Source organism: Dama dama, chromosome 18 (assembly GCF_033118175.1).
Source record: "Dama dama isolate Ldn47 chromosome 18, ASM3311817v1, whole genome shotgun sequence".
In the NCBI taxonomy this organism is placed as follows: Eukaryota; Metazoa; Chordata; class Mammalia; order Artiodactyla; family Cervidae; genus Dama; species Dama dama.
The window spans coordinates 105,680,380-105,697,641 of NC_083698.1; the positions used below are offsets into that span (position 1 = coordinate 105,680,380).

At 42.0% G+C, this 17,262-nt stretch overlaps 1 protein-coding gene across 1 annotated transcript in view; it reads left to right on the forward strand.

Annotated features, from left to right (window-relative positions):
- CNTNAP2 (contactin associated protein 2) overlaps nt 1–17,262 on the forward strand; it is a 2,213,955-nt gene that overhangs the window by 1,808,682 nt on the left and 388,011 nt on the right. Inside the window, exon 16 of the mRNA XM_061165994.1 lies at nt 2,563–2,690. Within this exon, the coding sequence (XP_061021977.1) occupies nt 2,563–2,690 (128 nt within the window). The remainder of the gene's footprint in view (nt 1–2,562; nt 2,691–17,262) is intronic.

Sequence of the window (17,262 nt, forward strand, 5' to 3'; positions counted from 1 at the left end):
ATATTAGCACAAGATTTGTTCTAAAGTAGTAACTTTCTCATTCATCATAAATGAACTGACAATACCAAGTATCAGGTAAAGATGTTGAGCATCCTGACATGTGACGGTTGTGTAGTGCAACCTCAATCAAAACATTGGTTATTAATAAATTCTAATTATTTCTCACTGCTAGAGTGAATAATGTCAGCTTAAATATTTTTGTTTTCTTTCCCCACCTCAAGGATAGTCTCATGTCCCTTCCCTACACTCAAATGTGAAATAAGTTGCACATTAGGCCACCGTGATTATCAGTGGGATATTTGATCCATCAGTTCCCAGAGGAAAATGGATACTGATGATTTGGAGTAAGAGTTGACAGGATTTTCTTAAAGGGCCAGATAATATTTTAGGCGTTGAGGGCCACATAGTCTCTAACACAGCTGCTCAACTCTGCTGATGTAACCTGGAAACGCCATAGACGATATGTGAGAAAGAAAGAAAAATTAAAATTAAAAAGACTTTTTTTTTAATTTAAAAGTTTGAAAAAACTTTCAAAAATTAAAAGTCTGATTTCAGTAAAACTTTACGTACAGACACTGACTGACTTTGATTTTTATGTAACTTTCATATGGCATAAAATATTGTTCTGCTTTGGATTTCTTTTCAACTGTTTAAAACAAATTTTAAATAGCTTATGGTCCATCACAGAGAAAGCCGCAAGATGAATTTTTCTCAAGTCTTAGCTTGCAGATCCCTTACTTAGATGATAATGACCTTGTAGAGAATCTCAGCCTGAAATTCCACAGTCATGTACATTATTCCAGTAGACTGTCAAATTACAAGGGTGTTTGCTTTTATTGTCCCTTTAAGAAATAATAAATATGAAAATTTAATAGCAAAGACTTTCTTCCCTCTCTGACATAATATTAACTGATAGAAGTTCTAATACAAGGAGTGAAAGTATTAGTCACTGTGTCGTGTCCAACCCTTTTGTGATGGACTGTACCCCACTAGGCACCTCTGTCCATGGAATTCTCCAGGCAAGAATGCTGGAGTGGGTAAGCATTCCCTTCTCCAGGGGATCTTCCTGATCCAGGAATTGGACCCGGGTCTCCTGCATTGCAGGCAGATTCTTTACTGTCTGAGTCACCAGGAGGTAGGCTTACAAATTATTTGAGGCTGGATCATCAGTAGCTGCAATGTCAATAAAAGCCACAGTGCTTTTCTGCATGATCTTGTTCTCATTTGATTTAAAAAAATAAAAAGATTAACTTTATCTTGGAAAGACTGACATAACCAAAGCAGTGGAAAATATACTTGTTTGGGGTCCAGTGGCAAAAATTCTGTGACTCCTTCCTGGGTTTCTGTGGGTCCTGACACATGAAGGAGTGTGTGTTCAGTGATGTTCTAGAAAGTCAGAGGTGCAATTAACTGCTCCTAACAGCACAGCATTTTGGAGGCAGGTTTCCAAGTTTGGTTCTCCTCAACTGCCAGCAAGAGATGCAACTGGCACATCTTTCACCTGACTACTGAACTCTCTCTCTCCTTCTGTCATCCAAAACCAGTTGTCTTTCCTGTGATCAGTTGTACATACAGTTTCAAAATTCTCATTTACATTTAGGCCGAACAGTGCACAAAATCATGCAAAAAGGTAAATTTGTGGAATGACTTGATCCTGTTCTGTGCCTCCCAGCCATCCAGCCCCAAGTTAGGAGATCTCTCAGCCACAGCAGTACAAAAAGAGGATGAGGGCCAGGCATTTCCTATCAAGGTAAAATCTGTCCTGCAGCATCACTCACCTTGGCTCCATCCCCAAGAACATCTCCTGCATTTCTGTGCTTCATCCTAGAATTAGTGCTTGACAACTAGCCTTGCCCTCTCCCTCTATTTAGGGTGTGTACAGGGTTGAATTAGGAGACCTGAAATAAGATAAGTATAAACAGGAGGAGAAATCCAAGAAAAAAGCCAAGTTGGGCTTGCATCTAAACTCCACTCCTCATTATAGATGGAAATAGACACTTAGTGAACACCTGGCTGTGTTGGAAAAGTCACATGAAGTCTTTTGGTTGTTAAAATAAACAAGAAGAGATGAAGGAACAAAAAGTGCCTCTTATTTAGCTGGTGCACAGTGGGAAAGAAAAGCAATTAAGGAGACAAGGGTATTTTTTTTAATAGGGCTTTGTTTCTCATTTTATGCAAGAGATCATGTTGACTTTGTTGAACTTTTGATTCCATAAAAGCAGCAAACTCTGCACGTGTGCTCTGGTGTTTGATGTGAGTGCTTCAAGCAATGTGGTAGTCTATACTCAACCGGAAAGAGTATGCTGTGTACTGGTTGTGACTCCGGAAAGCAGGGCATCAGTTCTGTTTTCCAGAAAGCAAAGAGGTCACAGTTGCTTCTGAGCCATGAGTTGCAAAACCACCAAGTGGAAAAGAGGAGCAACTCTTTAACTGTGGTTCTACTTAGTGAACCTCTGAGCAGTCATCGGAATATGGTCATTTGTCGGACAACTTAAACAATAATCAGAAAAGATGTGCTTCTAACATAGCCTCTTCATGTGTTTGTCTTTCCTTGTGATTCAGGAGAAAGGATGCTGGTTTCTTATCCTACAAAGATCACCTGCCAGTCAGCCAGGTGGTGGTTGGAGATACCGACCGGCAAGGCTCAGAAGCCAAACTGAGTGTGGGTCCCCTGCGCTGCCAAGGAGACCGTAAGTGTGCCTGCAGTGGCGGCTTGCACCTTCTTATCAATTTTAAATAGTGCTTCCCGGCAAATCAGAGATTGGCAGAAAAACAGATTGCTCTTTGGTATAAACAGAGCCAAATAGAGGGCTGCTGCTGCTGCTGCTAAGTCACTTCAGTCGTGTCCGACTCTGTGCGACCCCATAGACAGCAGCCCACCAGGCTCCCCCATCCCTGGGATTCTCCAGGCAAGAACACTGGAGTGGGTTGCCATTTCCTTCTCCAATGCATGAAAGTGAAAAGTGAAAGTGAAGTTGCTCAGTCGTGTCCAACTCTTTGCGACCCCTTGAACTGCAGCCCACCAGGCTCCTCTGTCCATGGGATTTTCCAGGCAAGAGTACTGGAGTGGGGTGCCATTGCCTTCTCTGAAATAGAGGGCTAGGTAGACCTTAATACATAGAGGAGGGTGACAGCTATAACGTCTCCAGTATAGGAGACTAGATCTGGGCATAAAGTGTGGACATTCATCTTTCTTGTATGTTTGTAGGTAACGACTGTGACTACCTAAGTTGATGGTGATGTAAGTAGCAATGCTAATGGCATAAGCAGCACTCAACAGCTGTGATTCCACTGAGAGCTGCTGTTAATGCCATTAGCATGACTATTTATATCACCATAAACTCAGTTTATGGTGATATAAATAGTCACATTATGGCTTAATGTATCATTGTAAACTCAGATTATGGTCATATAAAGTTTGACATTATTGCTATCAAGTTTCATCATCATCAGAGCTTGATGGTCCCTTGTAAGCCAAAGAGTGTTTCTGTAACTACATCTTGCTTTCGAGTTTCGGCACCACAGAGAGGAATTTGGGGCTGCAGGAAGTCAGGGAGTGAGAGCAATGATCCCACCGAATTAAGGGTACCTTTAGGATTTTATGCTTTGCAATACCCTCCAGTGTACTTTATATGCAGTCAGAGGGAGACGGTGCCAGGTTGCTATGGGGATTCTGTGATGAGCATCCTGGGTCTCGTTTCCCCTCTCTTGTCTGTACACGTGATTCGGGCAACCCTTCCGGGAGTTCTGTGCTTTTGTGATTGTGAGCAGGGCCTCAGGAGACCTGGATTCTGTTCCCTGGGTAACTGACTTGCCTGAGGCCTCAGGCAGATCCCCCTGTTTTTCTCAGCTGTGGTGTTGAGAATACCACCCACATCCCAACTTCTCCTGAGGAGGCCATAAAGATTTTAGTGCCCGGATCTGGATTCCTCCTAGCAAAGCATTCTGTGAGATGGACTGTTATTACCGCTTCCATAAATCAAGGGAGAATTAGACCTATTCAATGTAATAAGTTATTGCATCCACTCAAGGAGATGTCCTAAGGAATGTAGCGATGCATGCTCAGCGGCTTACTACTTAGTACATCGAGGCTATCAGCAATTAAACCACACGATGTTCCAGATACAAAGCAGAGATGGAGCCTGTTCTGATTTTTCTCTTCTTACATACAGAAAATGAATGCACTATCCTTAAAATTAAATTGGTCAAAAGAACTTTATCATGCATTTACTAGACAATAATCCTTCTTTTGTCTAGTCAAGTTTAACAGAACTGTATGATAAGAAATTAGTTTCGACTGCTTAAGAAAAAGATATTGACAGAAAATAATGTAGGTACATTTTTAAACATATTTTGGAAGATGGATTATAGCCTCATGCTCAAAATAGGCAGGTTCTCATGTGCAGGCCAATGAAAATCAGTTTCTTTCTGTCATAATTAGTCATTCATATATAAAGGTAAAATATTTCTCATTTATCAATTCTAATTATGAAGTTAGCTTTGCATTAGATAGGGGTTCCCTTTAAATAATGGATTAACTCAATATAGTTATAAAATCCAACTTCTGCAGATTTTTATTACCATTCTTAAAAGATTCTGGCTACATTAAATAGTATATGTGGGAGTATATTAACAGTTGTAGCTAACATGATCATGTTTTCTCATACTAAATCAGTCCTCAGGAAGAATTTATTAAGTGTCTGCTATTTGTCTAGCACTTTACTAGGTGTTTCGTGAATTTAAAAAAAAAAAAAAAAGTTCAAGTAATGTTTTGTGAAAAGCACATACAAAAGTTTTGGAAAACACAAAATGTTTGATAATTTAATAGATTTGTGATGTAAAAGTCTTGCAGCTGATGCTCAAGAAAGAAGTGGTATGTTTCAGGAAGACTTTATATTTTAAAGGGGAAAATAGGAGAAGTCTGGTGGTCAGTGTTCATTTGCATTTTTCTGCCAAGGCTGTTGCTCTTAGAAATATTCTTAGGACGTTTGATAGACAAAGAGGTGTCCTGTTCACTGACACTGTATGGCCTCCAGCTTCTTGTAGGACTGCAGCTTCATCAGTACTTCTTAATCCATATTTTACCTGATATTTCATGCAAACAAAAGCACAGTGAATCTTTAATTGCAATTGCGTGGAATATTTTTGTGTCCGAGAGAGAGCAGTCTTCGGTTTTTGCAGGCAACTGGCAATATTCCATACCTCCTACCTGAACTGCCAGATAGCAGTTAGCAGTTTTGATGCCCACCTTCTTTTTCAGAATGTTCTAAATGGACACAGTAAAGTGCCCATATCATAGCATTTCCCAGGTTTTACACATGTGTGGTTTCCTTGGATACAGCCCCCTGTGAGCTGGGTAAGGAAAATATTAGCCTTTCTGTTTTACAAATGAACAAAATATTTCTTTGAAAGTGTCATTTAAGCAAGAAACTTCTGTGCCCCCTCGTGAGGCTCCCAGAGGAAAGACAGAGCCGAGAATATACACAGCTTCCTCTGCACAAGGTCAGGCTTGTTTCCTTGTCTCTATTTGCATCTCTAAGTCTACAGCAGAAATTAAATTGTTTAAAATATATGTCATCTGGGTCTCTCCCCACCCTCATCCAGTTACCAATACTGCGCGAATGTTGGGGGAATTAAATTCTAGTTTGTATAACTTGAAAAGTGACATCGTGCATATATCCTCTTGTTTGTAGAGATTAACTCTGTGTCATTTACTGAAGTCTGTGCCAAGCTACAGCTTAAAAAACCAAATCTGCTGCTGAGGAATGTCTTTCTCTATTTGAGGACTTGAATGATGACAGAAGCTGTCTCTTGAATTAGGTCTGGTCCTATCCCCCCAGTCTCAGAGAATGAAACAATTTTTGTGGGCTCTGACCAACCGTTTCGGCGGCTTCAGTTGATTTCATCATGCCTGCTGAGTTTCATTTTTACTTTGATTCATCTGAACTCATAGACCCATATAATCAAAATGCTAAGAAAAATCAGTGAATTCCAGAATCTGCCGCATTTCCCATATAGCACTATAAAATGCTGATGCCCTCAGATTTTGGCGTCTTATTCAAACACATTCAAATGGAAACCTCAAATCTAAATGAAACTGAAAGTGTGACTGAGGGCGGATGGTTAGCTAAGATAAAAAGTAGCGTAAAATTACGCATCTTCCCCCCACCCTAAATCACACATACTCACCTAGGAGAAACAATGGAGCTAGTTAGAGGCTCGAAAGGGCTGATAGAGTAGAAATTGTTTTCAAATTTAAATATATAATTATTCTTGCAGGAGGTGGCTGAGCTTCTGTGGAATTAGTTCAAAAACAAATTATGTCAGGTTTGGGAGGTAGAAATCCTTTTTGTAACTATATATAGTGACTATAATTAATTGTAGAAGGAAAGTACTTGCTAGATGATTGTCTTATTCTCAACCATATGAGGCAAAGAGTCCCCATATCTCCTACAGGGATACAGGGACTTTAAACAATTAATTAAGAGCAAGTTTATTACAAAAGCAAGTGTTTTGAATACACCTGGGTAGAAACAATCAGGAGAACTTGTTACTTAAGGACCTCTGTGTGCTAAGTCATTTCAGTCTTGTCTGACTCTTTGAGCCTTTATGGACTATAACCCACCAGGCTCCTCTGTCCACAGGATTCTCCAGGCAAGAATACTGGAATGGATTGCCATTTCCTCCTCCAGGGGATCTTCCCACTACAGGCATCGAACCTGCATCTCTTGTGTCTCCTGCATTGGCAGGCAGGTTCTTTACCACTAGCACCACCTGGGAAGCCCCAAGGGCCTCTGAGTCTGGGCCAGAAACCCACCTGGCTTGTCAGCATGGCAGGCAGAGCACTGTAGTCAGGGTGGGCGTTTACGATGTCAGTTCAGGTTCTTAGAGCTGCAGAGGTGACTCTGAGAGACCAAGAAGAAAAAAAGGTAAGGCAGACACCATCCTATTTAGGGACACTCCAAGGGCAGAGACAACAAAAGAAATAAAGATGATGATGGAGCTTTATCCAAATGACAGTGGACACGTGTTCTTTGGGAATGCAATCCTGTGTGCCAGAGATGTGTAAAGGCCACCCTCTGCTGTAAGATGTTTACAAACCAGGGCCTTCCCCGGCCATTCGCTTACCAAGAAGGACAGAGCAAGGATTGTATCTAACATGTTGTTTCTCCAAAGACAAGACACTTCGGTGGGGGCTTCAAATGAGTATCATTTCCCATAAGAGGGCCCCAGGGGCTCAGACAGGCCCTTGCCTTTGCTGTTTCAGGCTTGGAAGAGACAAGAAAGCGAAAGGGCCCAGCAAGCAGTGATGCTGGTGGTTTAAAAGCTCAGTCATGTAGTTGCAACCGCGTGGACCATAGCCCACCAGGCTCCTCCGTCCCTGGAATTTTCTAGGCAAGAATACTGAAGCCGGTAGCCATTTCCTGCTCCTGAAATCTTCTCAACCCAAGGATCGAACCTGCATCTCCTGCATTAGCAGGTGGATTCTTTACCGCTGAGCCGTCAGGGAAGCCCCTATGCAGGCTGTGAACAAGCACTTTATATTATATTCATTTTCTCCCAATTCTTCCAACATCTTGTATGTGGTGATATCTTTGTGTTTTGTACCAAGGAGAAAGTAGAATCAGAATTATTGTGTGGTTTGCCATCAAGAGCTGGAGCCAGGAGATCTGGGTGGTTCCAGAGCAAATTCCAGAATGGATTACACTGGATCACTCTCAGTAATTATGTCCTCAGAAGATGCTCCAAGCTCCTTTCCTTTCCCCATCTCTTCCCATGAAATGTAGCTGTATGTCTTTGGGTCAAGTACATCTAAAACCACAAATGCAGAATCACGACATGCTAGCGGTGGAAGGCACTTAGAGATCAGAGAGTGCAAACCTCTCAGTTTCCTGACATGGGAACTTGGCTCCAGGGAGGTTAAGTGACCGAGCCAGGAGCTCCCAGCTTGTTTATGGCAGAGCACGTGGAGAGAGAGTTCGACAAGAGCCTTCATCTTTGATAATTCCCAGTGGCCAAGATGCATGCTGAGATCCAACGAGAGAGCTTTGACCTGGAATCCTGACCCCAGGTCCCTGCCGACCAACAGCTAAGCGGAGCACTAACGTGGTGCTGAGCACTTCCTCTTGCCCCACTGTGGGATCACCAGATTGGAGACCTGACGGAAAACTCAGGGTCGGAGACAGAAAGCCAGTGACTCCAGGGTCTTTGTGTTTTGTCCTTGCTTCTGGTTCTAGGCAGTTTTTTAGCTGACAACAAGGGCTTCCCTTGTAGCTCAGTTGGTAAAGAATCTGCCTGCAATGCAGGATACCTGGGTTCAATTCGTAGGTCAGGAAGATCCCCTGGAGAAGGAAAAGGCAACCCACTCCAGTATTCTTGCCTGGAGAATCCCATGGACAGAAGAGCCTGGCAGGCTCTAGTCCATGGGGTTGCAATAGTCGGACACGACTTACCAACTAAACCATGACCACCATCCAACAAGGGGGTGCAAAAAGAAAACAGAGTTATGTGTAGAAACCATTAACTCCTTTTTTTTTCCTTAATGTCCCAGCCTCTGCTGCTATTGCCACCGGTGACTACTGACGAAGAAGCAGGAGTGGCGCTAAGAACTAGCAGAAAGAGTGAAATTTTTAGGATCAAAACCTAGGCTGATTCCCATTAAAGGACTGAACCCTCTGGGCATGTTTGAGGGCAGCTCCAATGACAAAGGCAGCAGAGGCAGAAAGAAGGAAGCTTCTCTCTGGTCTCCAGACTCGGGAGTGATTTTAAACGGTTAGATGTGGACAGAGCCCCGGGGAACTGTCAGCTTTCATATTATTTGGCCACTTAGCTTGAACTGCAAACCCACTGTAGAAATGAGCAGTAAAATCAGTTACAGTTTGGGGAAGAAAAAAGGTATTTCTATTTGATAATGTTGTTGTTGTTAACTCGCTCAGTCACGTCTGACTCCTTGCAACCCCATGAACTGTAGGATGCCAGGCTTCCCTGTCCTTCCCTATCACCCAGAATTTTCTCAGACTCTTGTCCATCGAGTCAGTGATACCATCCAACCATCTCATCCTCTGTCGTCCTCTTCTCCTCCTGCCTTCAATCTTTCCCAGCATCAGAGTCCTTTCAAATGAGTCAGCTCTTCCCATTAGGTGGCCAAAGTATCAGAGCTTCAGCTTCAGCATCAGTCCTTCCAATGAATATTCACGGTTGATTTCCTTTAGGATAATGGATGTGATGATATTTGATAATGGATGTGGTATTTGTGTGCATGTGGCTGCCTTTCCAACACTGCTTGTGTTCAGAGGAATCACCCATCCCCCAGAGGAGATCCGCTGGGCTGAGCAAGTCTCTCTTCCTTTCTGAACTTGTCACAGGATCCCGGAGGCAGGAGGGACTTTGTTCTGTGAATTGAATCCCCACAACTTGGTTCCTCTGCTGAACTTTCTAAGCCATCTCTCTAATCTTACAGAAAAGTGTTAGACTTGCTCCATTGGTTCTAAGAATTCCTGATGTGGAACATGCTTGGAATCAAGAAAATTACTAGGTGAAACAGTTTCTTATCTGTCCAGTATCTACTCCTGGAATTTAATTCAACCTAACAGGCTTTACTGAGGAAAGTGGGGCATGGCTCCCGTCCCGGATCAGTTTACGTTTCTGTTTGTTGGTTTTTTAAACTTTTATTTTGTATTGGGGTGTAGCCCATTAACAAAGTTGTGATAGTTTTAGGTGAATAGTGAAGGGACTCAACCATAAATATCCATTCTCCCCCAAACGCCCCTCCTATCCAAGCTGCCACATAACATTGAGCAAAGTTCTATGTTCCATACAATAGGTCCTTGTTGGTTATAGCTTATGTTTTATTGAGGCTGACAAGTCTGATGAAGTGGAAATTTGGATGGAAACTTGGATTCTTAGTGGAAGTTTGAAAAAGTTTGGAGATCTCGAGTATCAGTGCTTTCCAAACTTTAACATGCTCAGAAATCACCTGGGGATCTTGGTAAGATGCAGATTTCAATTCAGGAATTCTAGGCCAGGACTGATTGCCACTGGTTAGTGGTCCGCACTCTGAGCAGCAGCCTTGGAGAGCAGCATGTTGAATAGTGTAGACTTGGGAATTCTACACACCTGGCTCCTCATCCAGGCTCCTTCCCTCACCAGCCATGTGCCTTTGAACCAGTTCCTTAACCTCTCTGAGCTTCTACTTCCTGCTCGCAACTTTCTCTCAGCTGCAAATGAGAATAATCACAGCTTCATCACTGCAGTAGTTCTTTTAAACTGAAATCCCCTGCAGCTTTGCACGTGGTCAGCGTTATCTGACTGTCATCACCTCCATTGTTACTACATTCATTCTTTGTGGGAAGAGTGACAAGTCTGCTAACAGGAAAGCTAGGCCCACCTCCCTGTCCTACATCCCACTGTCTTTACCTTTAATTCTTCTCTGCTCTTGGAGAAAATCCACGTTTTCTCATAGATGAGGGTTGGCACACAGTGAGTAGCCTCCTTCCTGACTTGGAGTTGGTGGCCACACCTGCTGCTTGGAGCTCAGCTCCTGAAGTGATATCCGTCCATGCAAAGAACCCTCTTTCCTTCTCTCTCATCACCCTTGCTGGCAGCAAATGGAAGCCACCTCCTTAGCTTGCTGCCTTCTTCAGAAACTACCCTTGGACAACCGGGAGAACTCTAGCAAAACAAACAAAGAGACCAATAATTCACAGGCCCTCACTGTTCCCAATGACGACAAAATGAGCCTTTCATCCAAACAGGGAGTCAGTTAACCTTTTCTATAAAAGATCCATAGGAAGTATTCTAGGCTTTGGGACCACACAGGCTATTAGAACCACTCAGCCCTGCAGTGTGAAAGCTGTTGTTGACAATGTGTAAAGAGATGCATGTGGATGGTTAGAACAAAACGTGGCTTAGAAAGGAAACAGGTTGGATTTGGCCTGAAGGCCATAGTTTGCTGAACCTCTGACCCAGATTGTAAATTTTTTTTTTTTTTTTTTTTTTTGGAGAATTTGGGGCAAAGATGCATAGGGCTTGAAAAATATATGGAATTATGGCAGAATTTTTTTCAATCTTGATTTTATCTGGTTTTCAAGCTCAGTCACAGTAACCTGCCAGTTCACCCACTGATCAGCTTGAGTAGGGATTCCCATCCCTTTTGGCTACATCCTCATCCTTCTCCATGCAGACTTGGATTTCAGCCTAGATTATGTGGTAACTTCTATATATACACTCAGCATTGATCGGAGACACCATGTGAGTGTTCAGTTCAGTTCAGTTGCTCAGTCGTGTCTGACTCTTTGTGACCCCATGGACTGCAGCACACCAGATTTCCCTGTCCATCATCAACTCCTAGAGTTTACCTAAACTCATGTCCACTGGGTCAGTGATGCCATCCAACCATCTCATCCTCTGTCATCCATCCCCTTCTCCTCCCGCCTTCAATCTTTTCCAGCATCAGGGTCTTTTCAAATGAGTCAGCTCTTTGCACCAGGTGGCCAAAGTATTGGAGTTTCAGCTTCAGCATCAGTCCTTCCAATGAACACCCAGGACTGATCTCCTTTAGGATGGACTGGTTGGATCTCCTTGCAGTCTAAGGGACTCTCAAGAGTCTTCTTCAACACCACAGTTCAAAAGTAAGTCATTGGCCACATGACTGAATTCAATTCAATCTCCAGTTTCCCTTCCTTCTCTTCCGTAGAGATGGGGCTGAAACATGGTGGTTCAAAGCCCCAAGCCTCTAATCCCATGGTTACTCTTCCAGGCAGGGCCATTTTCCATTTTAAAAGCATCTGAGGGCCCACCAGGAATAACAGAGACACTCCTATCAATCAGCAAATTCCCAGGGTCTAGAAGCTCTAGGAACTTGGGACAAAAACCAGGTAAACTATCCATTACCCAACCAGTTCTTGGCTCCGTGTGCTTGTAGGATTATTGTCCTCTCTCCCAAGAGTAGATGGAGACTCAGGCAGAGTCTGTACCCCATGCAAGGATCGTGTCTGCCACAGTGAGATGCTCAACTACATGTCCTTAATGAATGTGTGCACGCATGCTCAGTCACTTCAGTCCTGTCCGATTCTATGCAACTGTATGGACTGCAGCCTGCCAAGCTCCTCTGTCCATGGGATTCCTCAGGCAAGAATATTGGAGTGGGTTGCTATGCCCTTCTCCAGGGGATCTTCCCAACCCAGGGATCGAATCTCAGTCTCTTATGTCTCCTGCATTGGCAAGCAGGTTCTTTACCACCAGGACCAGCTGGAAAGCCCATGAGTGGTTAAATAAAAGATTTAAAAAAGCATTTCAGACTAACAATGGAGGCAGTGCCACCAGGCATTCCATGATAAATTGCAGCAAACTTGTGGAGACAATAATTGCTACAGAGGTCCAAGAGAGGGACTATCACTTGATTTATATGCACAGCTCTTTTTAACCTCAACAAGGCTTTTGCACATTTATTCATCTTAATTGAATGAAAACTTTTATTCTTTTGTACCTTGAAAATCCCTTGAATCCGATGATTATCTTCAAATTAAGGATTAAAAAAAGAAAAACTCTTTTGCTAAGTTTCTATATTTTCTTTGGCATTTCTAAATTAAGATGCACATGAAGCATTAAATTTATAGAACTCATTGTTTAATCTAAATTAGATTAACCCCCCTGGCTCTTCAGAGATCCAAGCACACCGTTCCACACTTTTGTTTACCCGTGTCTCAAGGTTATTACTGACAAAATTACAATTAGTCAGTACTTCAAATCTATTGTTAGGGTGCTAAGCTGTGAGCTGTAAACTACCTAACTCTGGCATAATTAAAACTGTGTTCCAGTTCACCTATTTTATGATACCTACTTGGCTTTTCATAAAGCTTCTTTTCACAATCTGAGCTACATTCAGACCTTGCAAACTCAGGAACTTTATTGAAGAAAACTTTTCATAAAGCCTCTTTTTGAAGTTTGCTGATAGATCCAGAGAAGCAATCTGGATTAAAAAATGAAACCTGTACTAAACTATGGGAAACATTATGTAAGATGGCATTAGTATCATTAAAATGAATTATAACTCAAAACTCACCAGGTATACATATATAAAACAGTACATTTTAATTTGTATCCACCTATTGGCAAAGCAAAGTCTCATTATATGAGAGTAAACTAACAGATAATATGAGTTAAACATAGAATTAGACTTAAGGGAAAGACGTACCAAGGTAAGTAGGTGTGCTCAGTTGTGTCCGACTCTTTGCAGCCCCATGGGCTGTAGCCTCCAGGCTCCTCTGTCTATGGAATTTTCCAGGCAAGAATACTGGAGTAGGTTGCCTTTTCCTCCTTCAGGGGATCTTCCCAATCCAGGGGTCAAACCCGCGTCTCTTATGTCTCCTGCATTGGCAGGCAGGTTCTTCACCACTAGCGCCACCTGAGAAGCAGCTCCATGGAACTAGATTTAAAATCCCCAGGTAAAAAGAAAAGGGACCCCAGGGTCCTATCCATACATTTTACCTTTGAGCCAGTTCAAGAGTCAGTTGTTCTAAAGTAAATGCATACCTTCAAGTGACCTGTAAGGGGAAAATACAAGTTCTAGATTAATGATCGAGAATGTCAGTCAGTCCAGAAGTGTGACCGGAAGAAGCAGAATCCTCAAGGATAGCAGGGTCTTTTGACAAAGGAGAGGTGGTTTACCCATTAATATTCTGTGCCTCTCCTGTTCAAAGTTTTTCTTGACTTAAGTGGTAGTGAAATGGCTCAACAACCTTTACAGTAATCCCTGCCTGAGGCTGTATTTCTTGATTCAACTCTAGTAGACTACCCTCATAAATTTTGTTTTATGGCATTTAGAACTTTAAAATTTAACTGATTGTGCTGAAGAGGATGCAGATTACAACTTGGATATAAAACACGCCCTGGTGTTTAGCAGAAATGTTTTGTGGACTTTCACCAGACAATTTCACCTTCCCATTGTCATACATGAGATAACAGTGAACTAGCTCAAGAAGTCAAGATTGCCATGAGATAACCTCATTTTCACTGGGTACTTGGCTTACTCTTATGGTTTGATCAAAGATACAGTTAGTCCTGACTGCCTCCCTACCAACAACGAAAATAGGAAAGAAAAAAAGAAAAAAAAAATCTTTTTTAATTAAAGCACTTATTAAAGCATGTTTTTATTAAATAACCTAACACCTTGGGATTGGATATGTGAGAAGAGAATATGTCCCAAGAATTAAAGCAGAGAAGACACTCTGATCATTTTATTTCTTTACTTAAGTGTCTTTATTTTTTACTTCTGTATTTCAAGAAGACATAACCTCTGCCTTAATCCTTCAAGGTTACACATGGAAAAGTGCTTTTGTTCCTGTTCCAGTATAAGGATAGCTTGATGCCCAAATTAAGTTTGGGTGTTCCTTTGCCTGCAGAATGGACAGTTTTCCAGACTTATGCTATCAACCCCATGTTTTGTTTGGGGGCAGATTATGCTCAGAGATAGATTGTCTTTGCCAACAGTTTATTTACCCCATGTTCACTGCAGGTATTATAATGATTTCACAAACCAACAGCATACAGGATAGTGTCTCTTAATAAGCCAATAAAGAAATGACATACTGAAGACCTATGATAGATTAATTACACTCTTGTTTCAGGAAAGACGAGATGAAAGGAAAAAAGCCCACATTTAGTTGCTGTGTACCTTTATATGAGTTGGTTCTCATGGGAGCTGGCTTAACCAACCACAAGCTGATGTCCAGCTGCCAGCAAGAACGGAAATGGGAAGTCCCTTGTTGCTAGCATCCGTTGCTAGGGAATGCAGGCCCATGTTGGCAGCCACGATGGTCTTCCCTGGACTGCTGCAAGTAACAGTCGCCTTTCCCACAACAGCAGCTCTACCCCAAGGTCTTCAAAGAGCTATTTCCATCAGCAAAGGGTAACTTTGCCCAGACCAAACACTCTGCAACAGTCCTTACAAACTGGGCGTTTATAGCCAAATATCCTCTGTCTGTAGCTGCTTCTTCATATTCCTTTGTTGATAAGCCTCTAGGGCTCCCTCCACTGCGGAGGGCTTGTCAGACACCACTGTTGTGGATGGTGACATCCCGACATGCAAAGACAACTTTATATCAAACCGATAACTTCATTCTGGAAAACAACCTCACTCTTCCAAATAGCTCCATTTTTGTCCTAAATAAGTGGATGTGAAATCATATCTCTCCAAAAGAAGTATCATATATCACTCCAAATCCCAACACTCCAAAAAAAAGAGCTGCCACATCTTGAACATCTTATAAGAAATAAGACTATAGTTCAGGGTGGAATCTATAATAAAGCAAACTTTACAGCTTCTCTTTGGGATTGAGGAGAGAGAATGAACTGTTGACCCCACCCTGGGCCTCAGGTGGCCACATCACATCTGAAACTGGTCATTTCTTTGTGGGCCATGTTTGTCTTATGGCCCTACAAGTCAGAAAATTATGCTTGGTAGGATACGAGAAACCAACAAAAGTATCTCAGTTTAGAACATCAATTCCTAGGACTTGTCTTTCTTGAGAAAACTCCGGAGATATTTTTCTTACTCTTCTGGCTTATGTAATTTCAAGAACCAGGACTCCCTCCTACCTGTTTTGCTTCCCGTTGCAAGGACCACTACTAGGGAATCAAGAAAAAAATGGCTGGCACTTATTTTATAATAAAGTAATATAGTCTCTACCGTTTCTATTCATATGTAGATTTTTCTCTCCCTCTGGTCCTGTTAAACACACACACACACACACACACACACAGATATGCTTACCCTCAGGATTTAGCATTTGTCCTTCTCTTTCAGTCACCTCAATTCTGAACCTGTGTGTGTGTGTGTGTGTTCAGTCGTGTCCAACTCTTTGTGACTCCATGTGTAGCTCTTCTGCCCATGGAATTTTCCAGGCAAGAATACTGGAGTGAGTTGCCATGCCTCCTCTAGGGGATCTTCCCAACCCAGGGATCGAACCCTCATCTCTTGTGTCTCCTGCATTGGCAGGCAGATTCTTTACCACTAGCACCACCTGGGAAGCCCCAAGCCTGAACCTACCTCGTGGTAACCCCAACTAGGGGCTGAAAACCACTTGAACTCAGTGCAGTTGGAGGAATTCTTGTTAGAGATGGGAGGAAGGCAAAATTAGAAGTCAGACCCCCTCTCTCCCACTCAGCCTGGTAACAACAACAGAACTTGGACACAGACTTCTCGTAAATACCGGTAAACCATATCATATTGTTGAGTATTCTTGGAATGTGTCTGATCACAAACATTCCCTGGGGTGCTTGTCAAAATGCAGTTTCCCAGCCCCCTCCTTCCCCCAGAGAGGCTGATTCAGAATCTCTAGAGTAGAGGCCAAGCCTCTCTTTTTAAGAAGCTTTTTAAGAAGATTTTTATGACACGGAAATTAAAGAAAGTTAGGCTAAGAACACAGCATTTGGGGGCAGACAGACCTGGGCTCAAATTCTCCATGTATCAGTAGTGTGACACTGGGAAAATTATTTAATCTCACTAAGCTTCGATTTCCTCATATGTAAAAGAGAGATAATTACGCTTAGTACAAAAGGTTATGTTGGAAATAAAATGAGACAAATGTACATGAAAAGCCTAAAACAGTGACTGATACAGTGAATTCTCAATAATGATAGTTATGAATATTATACAAAAAAGAATAAAACTTTTACAAATGCCTTCATTTTGTAAAACTAATATGAATTAAGCTTAAATGCACAGTGCTAAATGCAACCACTTTTATTTCTGTCAAATTAAAGTCATTCAGAAATAATGAATTGCAATCTGAAGTGGACAAGAGAATTAATCAATGATCAATGATGAGTGTATTTTGAGCACCAGCTGTATGCAAGACATTGACAAGCTACACAGTCATGACTGATGGTTTTTGCAATCAAAGAATGCGTAACTTCTAATAAGATAGAGATGAACAGATCCTTCTGTTTATAAGAAAGCATGCAAAGGTAAAAGATAGAAGATGTGGGATCCCCTAGTGGAATCGAAGAGATTTTTCTTTTGGAGAGAATGAGGAGAGGGCATTTTACATGGGGACAGGTGCTGGAGTATCTAAGACAGTAATTAGCCCAAACTGATAAAAGCGAAATATTCCTGCATAAAAATACATACGTGACACATAGGAAGCATTTGGATAAATATTCAAATGAGAAAGAGAGACCTGACTTGGAACCAGAAAAACCTGCAAATGCTAAACCTAGAGCTTCATATATTCTGTCAATAGTGGGGAGCGTGAGCCAAAA